This window comes from Lemur catta, chromosome 2 (genome assembly GCF_020740605.2).
Source record: "Lemur catta isolate mLemCat1 chromosome 2, mLemCat1.pri, whole genome shotgun sequence".
Lineage (NCBI taxonomy): Eukaryota > Metazoa > Chordata > Mammalia > Primates > Lemuridae > Lemur > Lemur catta.
In genome coordinates this window covers 7,574,254-7,593,229 of record NC_059129.1, presented here as the reverse complement: position 1 = coordinate 7,593,229, position 18,976 = coordinate 7,574,254, and the positions used below count along the sequence as shown (strand labels likewise).

General features: G+C 48.0%; 1 protein-coding gene across 1 annotated transcript; it reads right to left on the bottom strand.

Annotated features, from left to right (window-relative positions):
- Nucleotides 1–1,116: 1,116 nt before the first annotated feature.
- Nucleotides 1,117–1,554, bottom strand: LOC123631983 (MHC class II transactivator-like). Its single transcript, XM_045542120.1, has one exon. The coding sequence runs from the start codon at nt 1,432–1,434 to the stop codon at nt 1,117–1,119; it is 318 nt and encodes a 105-aa protein (XP_045398076.1). The 5' UTR covers nt 1,435–1,554.
- Nucleotides 1,555–18,976: the final 17,422 nt, after the last annotated feature.

The window sequence follows — 18,976 nt, the reverse complement described above, 5'->3', positions numbered from 1 at the left end:
TTGCCCTGGTGCCTGAGGCCAGGCCACCAAAAGGCATTTTGTCCCTCAAAGCCAGGTGGAGTATAAAAAGCTTCTCTGTCTTAGCTCCAGCCTTCACCACTTCCCATCAGTGGACCTAGGGCAAGTTGCATCACCTCTGGGCAGTCCCGTCTTCCTCTTCAAATGCTAATAAGGACGGAGAGCACTGAAGGGAGAACTAAGAGGGTGCCGGGTTGTGCTCAGGCTGTGCCGGGCACACAGCAAATAGACAGTGTTAATATCTCTGTCACCATCTCAAGGTTTGCTGTGAGGAGGAGGTAGAACAAGCACTGTCTTTGGAAAGTTGCAACATTGCAGCGAAGTGAAAACTTTGGAACTGGGAAGGACTGTCTAAACTGTCGGAGGAGCTAAGGATGTGAGCAGGAACGCCAGGGTGCAGGCTTGTCTTTGTGGTTTAAGATGCATGAGTGTCATCCATACTCTTTTAAAAAGTAAGACACTCGTTCTCTCTCTCCCTGTGAGCTGTTCTTATTCCCTCTTTCTTTCACCCCAGATTCTCCCTCTTTCTCTTCCTCTGTCTCTCCCTTCCTTCCTCTCCCCCTGGCATCTTCTCCCAGTCTCTGTCTCTCTGTCTCTTTCCATGTCTATCTCTCCCTTCCTTTCTCTCTCTCCGTGTCTGTCTCTGTCACACTGACAGCCCCCCACACGCATGCATGCACAGGAAAATACATGCACATGCACACGCGTGCACACCGGTGTCTTCTGCTCTCCAGCTCTTTGACTCTCCCTCTCTGCGCACCCCGTTTCTCTATTTTTGACCCACACTGATTGTGCCTGCATCCGCCTTCCCCGCTAGACTGGGAGCCCCGTGAAGGCAGGGGCTGGTCTGTCCGCCTGGGCACCCCCAGTGCTGCTGGCACGTCGTCGGGGATCAGGGAGTGAGCGCCGCAGGCGTGGTGGCGTTCCCGGGATGGGAAGCACACCGTGAGCCTCCAGCACACCCAGCAAGGCAGACTGAGTTTCCCAAGTCCTCGCCGCTCCTGCCAGCTCGCTAGACACGCCAATCCTGTCCACTCTGCCTTCCCAGCGACTTCCCTTTCAGACAGGAGGGAAGGTGCTGGAGCTGCCTACGGCCAGTCATTGCTCCTTGAGCGAAAGGGGTGCCAACTTACCACCATGGTCCCTATGGATGGGGCTCCTCTTGGCCGCCGGGGCCTGCAGCCCACTCCAGGCCCACCCCAGGAGGGCCACGTCCAGGTCTCCCTTCTCCATCAGGGTCAAGGAGATCTTCCTGGCCAGAGCCTCCGTGTCAGGCTCGTGGAGCAGGGCACAGTGGTATTCCCTGGAGAGCAGCTCCTCCTTCAGCAGGCTGTCCAGGAAGGTCTGCACCTGGCTGGGACGGTAGCTGGACAGCAGCCTTCGGACCTGAGTCAGGATGGCCTGGAAGTGATTCATGGCAGCACCGGAGGCAGGGCAGCTGCCTGGGCCGGAGCCCGGGATCTCCGCTCACCCGACCTGCAGCATCCAAAACATGAAGTGAAAATCAGGACGAGGGAACCTCTGCAGTTTGTTGCAGCTTATTCCTGCTTAGGAAGATTTCCTCATTTGCGTTGCAGGCTGGGGCGCCTGATAAATGGACGGAAACGGGCTCTCGGGTTGATTCAGACCCTGCAGATATTGGCTGGGTACCACCCACCTGCGTGTGCCCGAGAAAGCCCACAGCCTTGGGGATTCCGTTTGATTCAATCTAGTATTGACTAAGAGGAAGGGAACCTGCCTCTGTAGAGGACTTATAAGGTGATAGGTCTTTTCAGATGCTTTATTGGAGCAAGAAGGCATTATGGCAAAGAGGTTAAGGCAGATGGGTTTGGAGGTGATCTACTTGGGTTCAAGTCCCAGGTCTACCACTTGCTAGTTATGTGACCTTCAGCAAATCACTTAGCTTTTTCTTAGCCTCCATTTCATCTGAAAACGTGGAGTGATACTAACAATACTTACCTCATAGGGTTTGGGGGAGGATTAAGTGAGATAACATACATATTAACATATAGATCACTTAGTGCATTATCTACAACACGACAATAGTTCAATAATATCAGCCATTGTTATTATTATTAATTATGCAAACAACTGTCACCTGGAGTTTAACCTCACTAAACCTCAATCTCCTCCTCTGTGAAATTTCCCAATAAAAACAATCCAATCCCATCGAATTGTCTTGAGGATTCAAACAGATAATGCATTTAAGGAATTTAGCACCAGGCCCCATAATCACTTAATGAACATGGACTATTTGCTAAGATTATTCCCAATAAAAATATTAGTATTGTTTTGTGCAATATTACTAATGCACAAAACAAAAGATTTGCATAGGAGACAGTCTGTTTTGCGGTTCTAAAAATCCCCAACCCGGTTTTTTAAAACCATAGCTGTTTCATCTCCCTGCCCATTCTGCAACACACCATGACCTTGTTTCCTCTCCCGGCCTCAGCTTTACCATCTCTCAGATGGAACCATTTGCATTGTTCATTTAAGTGAGACAAAGAAGGATTCCCAGTTCCCGGATGGCTGAGTAGCTCCTATGTGACCAACTCTACCACAGGTGACAGCTGTAAACTCTGGGAAAAATATAAAAAACAACTATCTGAAGGCACTGGAGAGTGATAGAACAGGCAGATACTGGAAGGGAATCAACACATGGAAAACGAGAATACCACTGGCGAATTTCCCAGCTCCTGAGTTTAGTCTGAAGGCAGGTCCCAATCAGTGCTGTCCTAAATAACCAAAGGACAAAATTTGGGGCAAAAATGACTGCTGGAAAGTAGAAATCCCAAAGAGGAGAGAAACAGAGGAACAGCCCCAAATTCTGTGTATAAACTGCCCAAATATTAATATCTGGCTGACCTCCGGGCCATGTGTGTATTCACAGGGCAGACTCCAAGCAGCTCAGCTATGGCTGAAGGAGCTGAACTGAGATTTGAGTTGCAGGACACTATACGGGTGGGGGTAAGAGATTTTGCATTTGATTCCAGCCAAGTTGTGTCCCTACTGAAAAAAAAAAAAAGAAATATTAATACTGTTCAGATTATAACAGAATCCAGAGTGTTTATAACATATTCCTAATGTCCCATATAGAATCCAAAATTACTTGACATATGAAAAACTAAGTAACCCATACTCAAGAGAAAAAGACAATTAATGGAAACCTACCCCAAGATGACCCAGATGTTGAAATTAGTAGACAAAGATTTTTAAAGTAGTGATTGTAACCATGGATGAAAAACATAAAAGATGTAAAGGAAAAGATGCCCATAAAAAATGAGAAGACAGGAAATATTGGCATAAAAATAGAAATCAATAAAAAATAACCAAATGGAAATTATGAAAGTGAAAATACCATATATGAAATTCTATAAGTCACTGAATGGGGGCTGGGTGTGGCGGCTCACCCTGTAACCCTAGCAATTTTGGGAGGCTGAGGTGGGAGGATCACTTGAGGCCAGGAGTTCAAGACCAGCCTAGGCAATAGCTAGACCCCCATCTGTACAAAAAGTAGAAAAATTAGCCAGGCATGGTGGCATGCACCTGTAGTCCCAGCTACTTGGGAGGCTGAGGCAGGAGGATCTGCTTGAGCTCGGGAGTCTGAGATTGCAGGGAGCTATGATGATGCCACTACACTCTAGCCCAGATGGGATTAACAGCAAAATGAGATAGAAGAAGAAAAAGAAATTTTAAGATGGGGCAATAGAGATTATTAAATTTGAATGACAGAAAGAGAAAGATTTTAAGAAATGAGCCTCAAGTATCTGTGGGACAATATGAAAAGGTTCAACATATATATATGTGAAGTCACAGAAGGATAAAAGAGAGAATGGGTCAGAAAAAAAAATTGAAGAAATAATATCCAAAAATTTTTGTTGGAAGGAATACAGATTTGAGAAGCTCAGCACATCAAAGCAGGATAAATACAACAAAACCACACTAAGGCACATGAGAGCCAAACTGTTGAAAATCAAAGCTCAGAAGAAACGTGCAAAACCAACCACATCAAAACAGCACATTAAATACAGGAGAGCATTTGAAGGATCACCGACCCCTCATTAGAAACCGTAAAGGCCAGAAGATAGTAGAACAATATCTTGGAAGAGCTAAGAAGAAAAAAAAATTGTTAACACAGATTTCTACATTCAAGGAGGATATCCTTCAAGAATGCAGACAAAAATAGACATTTTCAGATAAACAACACTGAAATAATGTGTTGCACCAGGCCTGCGTTACAAGATGATGAAACAGCAAACATCAGGTGCACAGAACTGGGGGTGAATCAATTCTAATCACTTGTTCCCATCAATCCAGCCACCACCCATCATGTGCTTAGGCAGGAAAACCTGGGTGCCACCCTCCTCTGGACCACTGACTCACTGTGCCACCACAGACAAGACACTTCCACTCTCTGGACCACAATTTTGTCACCCGTAAAACACGTAGGTTGGATTACATGATCCCTAGGATTTCTTTCACTTCTGAAATACTACGGTTTTCAGGCAGGTGGTACCCAGTTGCAGAACCCCATGATCTCAGAGCTCAGCGATATTCTCCTGCAATTAATCACGTGTGTGGTATTTCTCTGTTATTCAGTTTCCCTGTATGATATTTTCCCCTCAAAATCGCATGCACTCTTTACCTAATATTTTGCTGTAAGCTGACTCCATTTAATTTATTTTAAAAGGAAATTTTATACCTTTACCACAATTGGAAAGTCGGCGTGCTTTGTGCAAGAATAGTTGGCAAGAAACACACACGGAATGTAAGAGGAGGAAAGTTTAGGTTTCTGTTCGTTCAAGGTACTGATCCCAAGGTACAATCTCTGCTTAGTGACAAAGGGTGACTAGCAAGTGTTAGGAAGGTGTTAAAGATAGAGTGGCACCATGCTGACACCCTCTTGCATAGAGATGGAAAATGTTAAGGATATAGAGGATATAGAAAAGTGGAGACTCTCCTGTCCGTGGGCAAGCATGTAGAATGCTGCAGTCACTTAGGGTAGCAATGTGGCAATACCTACTAATAATTAAATAATACTCAGCGTTTCCACTCTTCATTACGTATGCCAGCGATAGTCTCACACATATGCCTTATGACACATGAAACAGCTTTGTTTGTGACAGCAAAAAAAGTCAGAAATAAAAAATCAGCACAAGAATAGATATGAATGTCTTTTGTAAACATTCTGAAGTACATACGGCTTTAATGACTTAAACTGAGTGGACCAAATCAAAGTGAAGGAAGTCGATGTCTGTTAAAATGAAGTTATTCAAATAAATTACACGCTGGGATAGAGAGCAAGTCTGACAGATTTAATCATTGAGTCTTATAATTTCTTCTCCTTCTGGTTCATAACAGTAAATTGTTACACATAAAAGTAAATCCATAAGCTGTGACCTAACACTGTTTTATTTCTAAGGAGATAGAACCAACTTTGGCTTTTTAGAGAAAAAAAAAAGAGAGAGAGATTCTTAAAACAGGTTGTTAAAGGTTTGTAATTCAGATACAGGTATTCTGGAATCTTCTCATGAGCTCAGCTGCTAGTATAATCACCACACCTTTGGTGGCATTGGCCATTTATGAATGCCCACCTGTAAGTCCTTCCAGAATCATCATAAATTATGTGCCATCAGGGCTCTCTGATTTCATGAGCTGTGTTGGATTATAAAGCTATTCATATTATTGTCCTTTATAACTTCCTGTATGCCTAAAGTATCCTATTAGGTGGAGCCATGTGAAATTGCTGCTATTTGTTTCAGATTCACAAAAAAGCCATTTCACATGGTGTGACTTATTATAATGATGACAGTGAAGAATTGAAAGGGGACTCTTTCGTTATGTGATTGGTTGTTATTTAGTGCCTGTAAGTGAACCCCTTTCCCCCCGTCATCCGGCTACCAGTGACACAGGAGCCACATTCTGGGAAACACTGATTTAGTGCTTGTTGTCATGGTTCTGTCACCAACCCAGACCTGGGTCTTGATTCTCAGCACACTAGGGTGGGAGGAAGGGGGGTGTCAGGGGTGGGTGGGAGGGAACCTGTGGCCTTTAGGCCACATGTGGTCGTCTAGGTCCTTAAGTGTGGCGTTTTGACTGCATCCAAATTTTACAGAACAAATCCTTTTATTTTTATTCATACATTTTTGTTCTTTTATATTTTTATTTTATTTTTAAAAATGAATGTATTTAAAATACCAAAGAACAAAACACAGGGAATAGATATCTTCAACAACTTTCAGGATGACATGAAGGGTTTATTGCATAGATTTAAAAAAAGTATTAACAGATCCAGATGCTCTCATTTCTTTTCATTGTATCTTGCATCAGCAAAATCTCTGTGATAATGCTTCTCTTTTAAGTGACACTTTGCAATAAGTTATAAGTATTGTTAACTATATTCCTGCAAATGCAACACAGCATTGTCAGTTTCATAACATGCTAAAGTTGAACAATGAGGTATTCAGTGTGGATTTGCCATATCATTCTAAAGTTCATTGGCTATCACAGGGACAGGTGTTAGCCAAAATTTTATCTCTGCAAGAACAGATAGTTAAATTTTATGAAGAACAGAATCAGTAATGTGAATTATTGAAAGATTTCTACAGGAATGCAGCATTTCTGTGTAATATTATGTCAAATCAAAACTACTTGAATATTTCTTTGCAAGGCAAAACTAAGTCTATATATGATAAGTGGCAAAAAAAAACCAAGCATTTTGAGAAAAGCTATTTGTTTTCAAAACACTTCTTCTTCAAAAGGAAATTTCAGATGAACATTTTCCCCCGGTAAGCAAAGGTCATTGATGAGCAGGATGATATATTCCAGTCATTTGAAGAACACACAGCTGTTATAGACCTATCAATTGGAGAATACAATGAAAGGTTCACTGACTTTGAGAATCATGACATCACACTCAAATTAGCATTTCAGCCTCGCCTAGTTGATATCACCAAGGCACCTAAAGAACTACAGATGGAATTGATTGAGCTCTCAGTAGATGACATTTTAAAGTCATTGTTTGATGCTAAGAAAGATGCAATTGAAATATGGAAAAATGCAGTAGAATACCCACGCCTTTGGCAACATGCCCCCAAAATGCTTTCTTGCTTTTCAACCGCTTATTGCTGCAAATCTACCTTTTCCTACCTAACCCAGATCAAGATGCCCTTAAGGTCACAAATGACTGATGCCCATCTAGAGGATCAACTGAAACTACGGACCTCCACGCTGCAACCAAATATTCAAATGCTTTCCAAAAAAAAAGGAAACACAACAAAGACATTACAAGATTAATTTTAAAATTAACAAACAGTTTTCAATTTTTTAAATGATTAAGTACATAGTAGTTAGATTTTTACAAAATAATGTACATTTTTAAGTACATCTAATTGAAGTTCCTTGAATTCAGCCTTATTTGATTGCAGCTAAATGAATGCAGCCTTCCAACTTGAAAAGTTCCCCCAAACCTACACTAGGAGCTTTGGGGATGAGAAACCTGTGACCTGAGGCTAGAAGGAGACAGGGTGCTGAGGGGTCCACTGAGGGGGGCCGTGCAGCCGGTCACATACAAAGCGCCTATCTCTGTCTCCCCAGTTGAAGGCGCGGGGCTCAGGCGGTCCTGGCGGGCACCTACCTGTCGAGCAAGGGGCGATCGCCTTCTCTCCAGCTCCTGTTCCCCCGGCTGGAGATCAATGATGAAAGTCCTGATGCTATGAAACTTCAGACACCATTTCTTGAGTGAGAAGAGTGGGGAGCTAGGCACTTTCTGCATACACTCTCATCGTCACCAAAAGCAATTCAAAATTGGCATTAATCATCTCACTCTACGGATGCGGCCCCGAGGTGTAGAGTCGCAGATCCTGGACAGGAAGCTGGAGGAATGCCAGGCTGTGGGTCTGGAAAAGAAGAAGAGCGCCGGGAGCACAGCTCCTGCCCGTGTGGCTACTTCCCCCTGAGTGGCTGAGAGGACCAGCTCCCTGCGTCCATGGGCACGGCCGGGCTGGTCCCTGTGGCCGCGGTGTGTCTGCCCGCAGACCAGGGCAACAGGCTGTCACAAGTCAGTTTGAGTCACCTTGGCCACTGCTCAGGGCTGTGGACTGCCACCTTTGCTTCTTGGGTTTCCCCTCAAGGCACGTGGAGTTCACTCTCGGTTTGTGACCATGGGGGCAGTGGGGAAAGCAGGTGGGGACTGGCACGTCATATTGCAGTGGTCCCCAGCCTTTTTGGCACCAGGGACCGTTTTCATGGAAGACAGTTTTTCCCACAGACCAGGGGTGGCGGGCTGGGGTGTCGCAGGGGGTGGTGCGGAGCTCAGGTGGTGATGCAGGCCACAGACGAGGACCAGGTGGCAGCCCGGGGGCTGGGGACAGCAGATCTATAGGACGTGGCTCGTGTGGGTCAGAAACAGGAGTCAGGAGACCTGGGCCCAGTGGGCTGCTGGAGCCGCCTTCACCATCTGCCCCTCCACCGCCCCCGTCATCACCACTGCCATCGTCACCACCACCAATGTCACACCACCATCACCATCGCCGCCATCGTCATAACCACCGTCACCACCATCTCCCTCGCCACTCCGTCATGGCCACCATCTCCCCCACACCACTTCCGCCTTCCCCCACTGCTTCCACAATCACTGTCCCTTGCACCACCTCCGTCAGCACTACCACCCTCCTCCCTCCTCTGTCGTTTCTACCACCCCCTGCTCCCTCCACCGCCAGCACCACCACCTCCGTGATCGCCATCCCGTCCTCCAGCTCCGTCACAAACACCATCCCCCTGCACCTCTGGCACCGCGCATCCTCCACTTCAACTCAGCAACCTCTACAGCAGCCCGCAAAGGTCGGGATTCTTACTGTCACCATGATTTATACAGCTTAAAGAAGATTCAAAACCAGAATCATGATATGCCTATGTGATTCCTCTTGACACACTTAACAAGGGGGTGCTGAGACTGCCTGTTGACATGGAATTTTTTTTTTTTTTTTTTTTTTTTTTTTGAGACAGAGTCCGGGCAAGTGCTGTGGCGTCAGCCTAGCACACAGCAACCTCAAACTCCTGGGCTCAAGCGATCCTCCTGCCTCAGCCTCCCAGGTAGCTGGGACTACAAACACACACCACCATGCCCAGCTAATTTTTCTATTTTTTGAAGAGATGGGGTCTTGCTCTTGCTTAGGCTGGTCTTGAACTCCTGGTTTCAAGCAATCCTCCTGCCTCAGCCTCCCAGAGTGCTAGGATTACGGGTGTGATTGACATGGAATTTGACCCAAAGTGGAAATACCACTGGTTTCTCCTAGTGGTTTGGTTCTGGAGATATAGGATCGACCAGTTAACGAGAGGTTAATACTTAACAAAAGGAGTGTGGGAGTTACAGGAACCTGAGGCTCAGAAACACAGGCAAAAGGAGCTCAAGGAGACATGAAGACTGAATGTTTGAGAATGAAACTGACAAATGACCAGATACTTCATTAAATTTTCTAGTAGTGGTGACTTTTGCTTTCCTAAGAAATTTCATTATAGCTGAGGGGCGGGGGCCAGATAATGAATACTTGGGTTTTCACTAAGTCCTTCCATGGAATTATAATTCCTTATTTAACTACCTACCTTCCCCCATTGGACTGTGAGTTCCCTGATGGGTGAGAATGGGTCTTATTAACCCTTCTGTTCCCAGTGCCCATCATAGGGCCTGGCATTAGATTTAAGGCCCTGGTAAGGAATGAATGAATGACATTAGGACTCTAATTTGGTCCTGACATAGCCAAGCCCTGGGAAGATCAGTGCCCGTGGTTTCTCCTCTAAAGGTGGCTATGGTTTGAGTTTCCTTTGGCACAGCAGTTGCCACAGGTTATGGGAAGCCTGCCCAAAGGGTTTACTTGCTGGGAGATAATTCTGATTTCTCTTAGCAGACGGTGTTTGCCCACATATCTCTCCTGACCCCCTGATCGGTGAGGAGGGCTTGGGGGATTTCAGGGGTAGTATGTTTGGGAAAACCCAGTTTTCGGTGAAGCCACCTCCAAGGACCCCTGGAAGGTGACCTGTAGGTAAGAATCAGCTCTTCCCACGCTGCTCAGCCTCAGGTTCAATGAGGGGGTTTCAGAGTTGGCCTTGTTCCCCTGGAAACTAACAGCTCTATCTGCAAAGTGGGGATATTGATCTCTAAACTGTCCTTGTCTCCTTTTTTTCTCCCTGAAATTGATTAAAAAAATAAATCCTGCTATCCACACTTGGTCTCTGTCCCATTGAGGGAAATCTTTGAACACCATTCTATACATACCGGTCTGCAACTTGACTTTCAAATGTTTCACGTAATGTGTCTTGCACCCCTTTCTGTGTTAGTGCACTCAAATCTCCTTCATTTCTTTTAATAGCTCCACGGTGTTACCCACAATGAGCACATTGTTGTTGATTTAACCAAGTCCTCTTAATGATGGGTATTGATGGTGACGTGGTTTGTTACAAATAATGCCACAATGGTCATACACACCCGATTTCCTAGATGTTGATGGTCATTGCCAATCTGCCCACTACTGTGGTTTGGATATGGTTTGTCCCCACCCAAACTCATGTTGAAATCTGATCCCCAGTGTGGCTGTGCTGGGAGGTGGAGCCCAGCAGGAGGTGTTTGGGTCTTGGGGGTGGATCCTTCATGAATGGCTTGGTGAGTTCTTGCTCTCTGGAGACTGGATTTGTTCTTGCAGGAGGGGATTGGTTTTGGAGAGAGTGGGTCATTATAAAGCCGGATGCCCCTCAGGTTTCGCCTCTTCACACATGTCCCCTTCCCCTTTGACCTTTTCCGCCATGTTTGATGCAGCACAAAGGCCCTCGCCAGAAGCCAGAGCCATGCCCTTGGACTTCCCAGCCTGCGGAACGATAAGCTAAATAAATCTCTTTTCTTTGTAAATTATCCCGCCTCAGATATTGTGTTAGAGCAACACAAAGTAGACTAAGACAACCCATCCGAAAGGTTGTACCTGCTTTCACACTCCCAACTGCATGTGAACATGAAGCCAAGTCTCTTGAAAGAAAAAAGAAATCACATTACTGATGATGATCAAGGGATGAACGAGCCTCACTTGACAAGGTGCTTTCTTAGCTATTTTTATTTTACTTTCAGTCTCCTAACAACCTTTGTGGGGACTATGGGACTGATGATTGGTGTGGCTGCTATAATCACTCTTTATTCCAAGATAGGCGGGTGGGCCGGGGAGCTAAAGATGGCAACAGGCGAAGGCAGCTCTCTGGGGGCTCCACTTGCTGTGTGTCTTCCTCCAGCCCAGCTCCACTTCCTAGCTCCCTCGAGAGCCAAGCTCCTTGGAAGTGTTATCTACACTCCTCTGTCTTGCATTCCTCTTCTCCCATTCCCTCTTACACCTCCTCCAATCAGGCTGTTACTCCTACCATCCACCCAAATTGCTCTCAGCAAGGTCCCTGCGGCCTCCTTGTCCTTAAAACCAATGGCTGCCTTGAACTTGAACAATCCTCAGCATTTGACAGTCTGTCACTCTCTCCTTGAAGCACTTTCCCCACTTGGGGTTGCTTCTCCTCCTGTTTGTGCTCCTCATCGCCTCAGTCTCTCAAGTTAGAGCACCCCAAGGCTCTTTCCAGGACCTCTTCTCTGTTCTAGCCACACTTACTCCCTGGGCAATCTCATCCTGTCCCTTAAATATGCCCTTGACTCTCACATTGACGTCATCATCCCAGACCTCCACCACGGACTCAATAATCCTAATTCACTTCACAACCTGACTTCACATCTGCTTCTTCCAGGAAGTCTTCTCAGATTAACCCGCCCACTGGTCACCGGTTCCCTGTTCTCCTCATCCCCAGCATCTGCAATCGCTGACAACATTGAAGCTTGGCTGGAAGCTTGACATCCTGCAAAAGTTTATCACAGATCAGATAGCACATGCTGTGGAGCCCAGCAAACCTTTGGAAAGTTGTGTGACTTTAGGCAAGTTAGTTGACTTCTCTGAGCCTGTGAGATGGAAGCAGAAATAAATCCCTACCTGCGGGTCTTAAATGAGACACAGTCTGTGAAACACCTGAGCCCAGCACCTAGTAAGTGTTCACTACACATTAGTATTTACCATCATAATTATAGTGAATTGATGCTGCAAGGTAGATATTTTGATCTCCATTTTATTGATGAGGAGCCCGAAGAGCACAGGACGGAGCGATTTGCTCGGCTCATAGCGGAAACCTGGAACTCAAACCCAATTTCCTGCCTTTGTGCTCTGCTTCCCCATGTCTTTTGGGGATTCCGTGTCTGATATTTCATTTCACACTCACTGGCATTCATCTCAAGTGTGAATGTTGAATGAGTGTCAGATTCTCGGTTTCACTCAACCATGATGACAACCCCCTGTGCTTCCTAGGCCTTGGTGAGTTCGGAAAGCACACTCGCGTGGGCTTTCGCACTTGAACTGCCCAGCAGCGCCGCGGTGTGAGTTAGACACGTCCTCCTTCCGCAGACGGGAAAACTGCCACTGAGAGCCGTAAATTCACTTGTTCGTGATCTCACGGCACAAAATGGCAAGAACCATCGTGGGAGCTCAAGGGCTAGCCCAGAGTTCGCCCTCCACAAACCCACACGCCTTCTCTTTCCCCCTCTTCTCTGCCACCAAAAGGCTCTGCATTCAGCAGGCACTCAACGAGTGCTTATAGATAGGAAGCCGCCACCTTCGGAGAGGTGATGAGAAGCGAGCATGATCACCATCTACGGAGACCCCGAGGAAGAGCCAAGGACGGCAGGGGGTGGCGGGTGAGCTGCTGCCTTGGGCTGACTCAGCCCTGACAATTCTGTCCCCAGCCCTGGCTCTGCCTTCGTGCATCATCTAGGGGGTAATTCTAAGTATTCAAAATATTTTGGGAGAGAGCATTTCAAAAAACAAGTTAGTTGTTTTTCTTTTTTTTCATGGGACTTCCTCCCAAGATGGAGAAACCACAGGGGTAAGTTCTCTTTTCCAAATAAATGCATCAATCTGCTTCTCCAAATTTGCACTGTGCAGAGGACAAAGATTCCCCGAACTCCTGCAAAGCCGGACTCTGCCCGCCTAGGAGCCAGCTTCATCTACTGCCTCCCGTTTCTCAGCCAACAGATGCGTTACTGCAGAGTCTGCAAACCGGCGTTCTGGGGGGTCACATGTGGTCAGCATGCAAAATGAATCATTCTTAACGTGAAGGGGAATCTCGTCATAGAAGGTTTAGGGGTTGAGTTGAGTTTCCTGTGCCCCAAATTCACATGACAAAGTTCTAACCTCCAGTACCTCAGCACACAAGTGTATTTGGAGGGAGGGTCTTTCAAGAGGTTATCAGGTTAAAATGAGGTCATTAGGGTGGGCCCTAATCCAAAGTGACTGATCAGAGGAGGAGATTAGGACACAGACGTACACAGAGGAAAGGCCGAGTTGAGGACACAGGAGAAGACGGTTGTTTGCAAGCCCAGGAGAGAGGCCTCGGTAGAAACCAACCCTGCTGACACCTTGATCTCAGGCTTCTACCCTCCAGGCTGGTGAGAAGATCAATTTCTGTTGTTTAGGACACCCAGTGTTTGTTACGGCAGCCTGAGCAGACTCATGCAGAGGGTACGGCCTCCTCAGTTGGACACAGTCTCCGCTCCTCCCTATCGCCTGGCACGTGCCTGCTTTACTTATTAACACTGCCTCTCTTCTCCTGACGGTGTCTGAATTTATACCTATTATAATAAAAGGCCACTTGTGCAGGGCCTAAGAATTCCTTTTACTCCAAACCCATTATCACCAGCGTGCCTTCCCACTTCATTCATCAGAATAAGATGCTTTAAGAACCACCATTCAGCCCCTGCTTGGCAGTTCTCAGTTCCAGGAAAATCCCTTTGATACCCTTTTCCCTTCTGTCTTCTCACTTCCCTTTTCCTGGAGCCCCTGTTAGTCAGATGCCTGGATCCCTGTACACAGATCCCACCTGTCTTGGGTACCTGCCCAGGTATTCTGCCCCAGCCTCTCCTTTGCCTTCTATAGAAAGCAGAATGATGGGGGAAAATAAATGAGGGCAGGTAGAGTGTTGCGAGTTGAATCGTGTCCCTAAAACAAATCTGTCCGAGTCCTAACCGCCAGCACCTGAACGTGTGAGCTTAATTGGAAATAGGATCTTTGCAGCTTTAGCTGAGTTAAGGATCTCAAGATGAGATCGTCCTGGAGTTGGGTTAGACTGTTGACCCCACAAGAGAAAGGAGGGGACGTTTGAGACACAGGGACACAGGAGACAGACGTCGGGGAGGCCGTGTGAAGATGGAGGCAGAGACTGATGCGTCTATGGGCTGAGAAGCCCCAAGGACGTCCGCAGACACCAGACCCGCTAGGAGAGGTGAGGAAGGCTTCTCCCCTCGAGCCCTCAGAGGCAGCGTGGCCCTGCCCACACCTCGATATTGGACTTCTGGCCTCCAGAACTGTGAGAGAATGAATTTCTGGCATCACCCACCCGTCCTGTGGCAACCTGTGGTCACAGCAGCCCTGGGAAACTGACACATCGATCCAGGTTCAAATTTACGTGACCTCAAGCAACGAACTCCATGACACCTCAATTCCCACCTCCGGGAAATAGAAGCCGCATTAAGAACATCTGTCTCATGGGGTTATTGTTCTTTAACGTGCCCCTACTGGGGACCCCGACACCAGACTTTCTTTATCAGGAGGCCCGGATGGAAGCTGAGAACCTGCATTTTTGGCAAGTTTCCAGGTTACGCTGATGCCACTGGTCCTGGGAACACACTTTGAGAACCACTGCTGTAGCGGATCCAAGAAAAATAAACCCCAGAGAAGCTAAAATGAACTAACAGAGAAGTGGGAGAGGGAACAAGCACGACAGTCATTGGGTTTTGTGCTGGCGGTGGCGTTCAGTGGAGAATTTAGGACAGTGGTTACCAATCGGGCCGACTCTGTGCCCCAGGGGACACTGGCAATGTCCAGAGACATTTTTAGTTAACACGATTGTGGGGGAGGGTGCTACTGGCCCCTAGTGAGTGGAGCTGCTGAAGAACCGTGGTGCATGGGACAGGCCCTACCACAAAGGATTATTTGGTCCCGAATGTTGAGAAACACGACTGAGACCGATGGTTCTTGCATCTGGCTGCATATTCGAATCACCTGGGAAGTTTTTAAAGGTCTGATGCCCGAGTGGCACCTTGTACCACTGCATCAGACACTCTGTGGGTGGGACCCAGGCGTCTGGGTGATTCCATTGAACAGCCAAGGTAAGACCCACTGATTCAGAGAGGTGGGAGCAGTGTTGTCACCCAGGGACCTTGTTAAAATGCAGGTTCTAAGTCAGTGGGTCTAGGGCAGAGACTGGGATTCTGCATTTCTCACAAGCTCCCAGGTGATAACAATGGGTGCATCAGGGATGACTATTGAGAGATGCGGGGTATCAACTGGATCTCCCTGGATGTCCTCCGAGAGCTGCAAGGGGAGACTAGAGTTACATTCATTGTTGATTGCTCAACTGTACTTCTTTGATCGCAGCACTTGGGTGAGACTGGGTGACTTGGAGCTCCTGTTTTCATTTGGGGGCACGCATAAGCCAAGTCGACAGAAATAATTAAATCACAATCTTGGTTGTTAGGGAGGCATTCACATATTTTTATTTTTTAAAAAGTCTGCAAGTGATTTCTATGTGCAACCAGGGTTAGAGCTAGTGGCCCAAGTGGAGTGATTTTAAGAGAGAGCAAGCTCGTAGGAAAAGTTCTCTCCCTGGGTTTCCACCCTGGGAACCTTCCCTGTTAAACCGACACATTGTCTCTGGCAGGGTAACACATCAGCCTTTTGGCTGAGGGCACTGGGTTCTCAGAGACCAGGGTGGGGGAAAGATAGGTGGGAAACATACTAAGTGCAAACTTTGTTATTCCACTCGGACCCACGCCGGGCCCTGCTGCCATCCGTGTCTGCAGAATGTGGGTGGAGTAGCAGGGAGAGGTCTGCACCAGGCCATAGGAGGCCACAGTGGGGACACACACCAATAAATAGTTCACGCAGGTTTCCTGGCAGGCAGGGACACCACAAGCATTAGTTAGGGTAAGTAACACCAGCTGCTGCAACAAACAGCCCCTGGGGTCTCGGTTACCGTGAGAGCAGCTGATTTCTCCTGCATAGAAGGTTGAATCAGGCCACCTCCGTGCTCTGAATCCAGGGCCCAGGCTCCCACCCTCTTGTGCCTCCACCACTCAGGGGGCCCAGAGTCCTTCACTTCCGACTGTGAGGATGAGGAGTAGAGAGGCCACCTGGGGATGAAGCTTGTAGCAGCCTCAGGGAGGCGAAGCCTGCAGAACCCCCAGCATCTCATGACTTTGTCCAAACCTCTGTACTAAGAGATTGACCAGACTCTAGCGTGGCTTCTAGCAGCTTAAGACTGTGTTGCTAAGAGGACCCCAGCCCCACCTGGAATGCCTGCCCGAGAGAGCTCATGCCGCCAGGAGAATTTACTGCTTGTTCCAGTGAAAACCTGGTGGGGGCAGACCGGCCCCTAAACCCCAGCTGAGAGCGGTTACTTTAGAAAGCTTGCAACTATGTATCCTTCTCCGCCCCCTGAGATGTAAATCTGCCACTCCAGGCAGTTTCCCCACCAAATGCAAGCATTCAGGGAGGTAAGTCTGGCTCCGGTTCCCAGTCCCTGTGGGAGGGCAAGGGTCTGACTTAGCCGGGGGGTGCCCTGCTGCAGCTTGTTTGTGCCTGCGGTCACAGAGACGGGGAAGTTTGCTTCCCCTCCAGATAAACGCCAATTAGCAAACTCAGGTGGCCTAGTCACAGGGATGAAGGGGTCAGGTGGACCCCTTGATGCACCTTACTGCCTTGACCTTAGCACACCCCAGCCTTCAAAAAAGTCCCCAGCCTTTTTTTTTCGAGGAAGTGGAGCTTGGTTCATGCTGGACACTCTTCCCTACTGCCATAGCTTTACTGAATGACAGCGTCGTCAGCGCTTTACAGTGTGGGGCTTTGTTTGTCTTTGATGGGCGCAGCAGAAGCAGAGAAACCGCATGCTCACTCTCTTTCAGCCTGCAGTCTCCTGCCTGCCCCCCCCCCCCCCATCCCGCCCCGCCCCGGTGGCACCAGGCCTGCCGGCTGCTGGGGTTCCTGCGGTGAGCCCCTGTGCAGCCAGCAGGTGGGTGGGGATGGACAGAGGAGGGAGCAGAGCCCCCCCAGAGCACCCCAGAAGCTGGCCAGCCCACTCTGCTTCCTCAGGGGCCTCGTGCTGCATAAACAGCAGTCGTGACATCGGTGCACTTTAAGGCATTCCTGAGAAGGCCACACTCCCCACTCCCACCCTGCGGTGTCAGGCCACACCTAAGACACCTGGCTCTTCAGGTGAGTTCTGACGTCGGACCAAGACGTGCACAGTCAGGCCGCACGGCCCTCGTCATGATGTTGAAGATCTGATGTGTGTCTGGCCTGTGCCCAAATCCCAGCCAAGGGAAGCAGCCCCAACCCGACGCCAAGCTTTCGGTTTCAGGCTGCGTGTGGTCACGCTGAAATCAGGGACTCTAGAAAATGCCTCCCTGGTTCTGCAACCTCCAGAAACCCCCTAAAACTCCCAGCAGGTGGGAAGGCTGCAGGGGTTATGGGGAGGAAGCGCCACACCCTCTCCAGCCCACCCTGCGCTGGATGACTCCCCCATTCTGGGACCTGGGAGGGGGGCTCCTCTTCCGGCCAGTCCTCAGCCTGAGGCTGTCCACCCCCTCTCCACCGGCCTTCCTGCCGCCTCCCATGGGGCACAGAAAGAGGAAAGGGCTTCCTGGGGGGGTGACATGGAAGGCTGCCTCCTCCTTGAAGTCTGCCTGGTTTGGCCCACTTATGACAGATGGAGAGAAATGGAGAAAGGACAGGAGCAGCCCTGGGGGAAGGTGTCCTCCGAGCCGTGAGGGCTGAGGGGACCCCTGTGCTGGAGCGTGGGGTCACCTGTGAACGATGGGCTGCCAGCCGTCTCCAGGAGCATATTTAAAATCCAGAAAGGAAATGGAAACTGTGCTACTATTAATAGAAGGCAGGACAATGGCTGCCTTTGAGGGGTGTGGCAGAGAAGGGACTGGCACCCACGGGGACTTCTGAGGACTGTTTCTTGGTCTGGGTGCTGTTTCCACGCGACTGCTCTGTTTGCGAAAGGGCATTAAGCTGTACATTTATAATTTTGGACTTCTCTGTACGGATGTTATGCTTCTGTAAAGAAAAAAATTTTTTACATTTAGCGAGGCTTTGGAAAACAGTCTGGCAGGTCCTCAAAAGGTACAAAATGTACGTAGAGTAACCACAGGATCTGGGAGTTCTACTCCTAGATATACACCTGTCAATGAAAAAGAAGCCAAACTCTGTAAAATAATTTAAAGAGGTTTATTCTGAGCCAGATTTGAGGGCCATGACCCGGAGCCACGCCCAAGAAGCCTTGAGCAAGTGGACTCGCGGTGGCTGGGTTACAGTTTGATTTTATAGATTTCAGGGAGACGGGAATTACAGGTAAAGTCATAAATCAATACATGGAAGGCCTACATTGGTTTGGCCTGAAAAAGCAGGACATCTCGAAGCTGGGGCTTGCAGGTTATAGGTGGGTTTAAAGGCTCTTTGATTTGTTATTGGTTAATGAAGCTTTGTCTAAAGGCTTGGAATGTTTTAAGTTAAGATAATCAGAGACAAGCTACTGGCCATATATTTGTTGTGTAAATTGAGGACCTGCAGGTGTGTCTTGCGCAGCCTCAGGCCTGTCAATGGGTTACAAAGGATGTCTCCAAGAAGGGTGAGGGGCATGATGAGGCATGTCTGACCTCCTTCCTCATGGCTGGCAACTCAGTTTTAGGGTATCCATTGGCCAAGAGGTTGTCCATTTAGTCAGCTGGTTGGAGGGGATTGAGATTTTGTTTTAGTTCACACATCCAAGAGAACTGAAGAAAAACTGTTCGAACAAAACTTGTACACAAATGCCCATAACAACATCATTCACA

Coding starts and splice junctions, on each gene's coding strand:
- LOC123631983 (XM_045542120.1), bottom strand. CDS start 1,434: ATGAATCACTTCCAGGCCATCCTGACTCAGGTCCGAAGGCTGCTGTCC.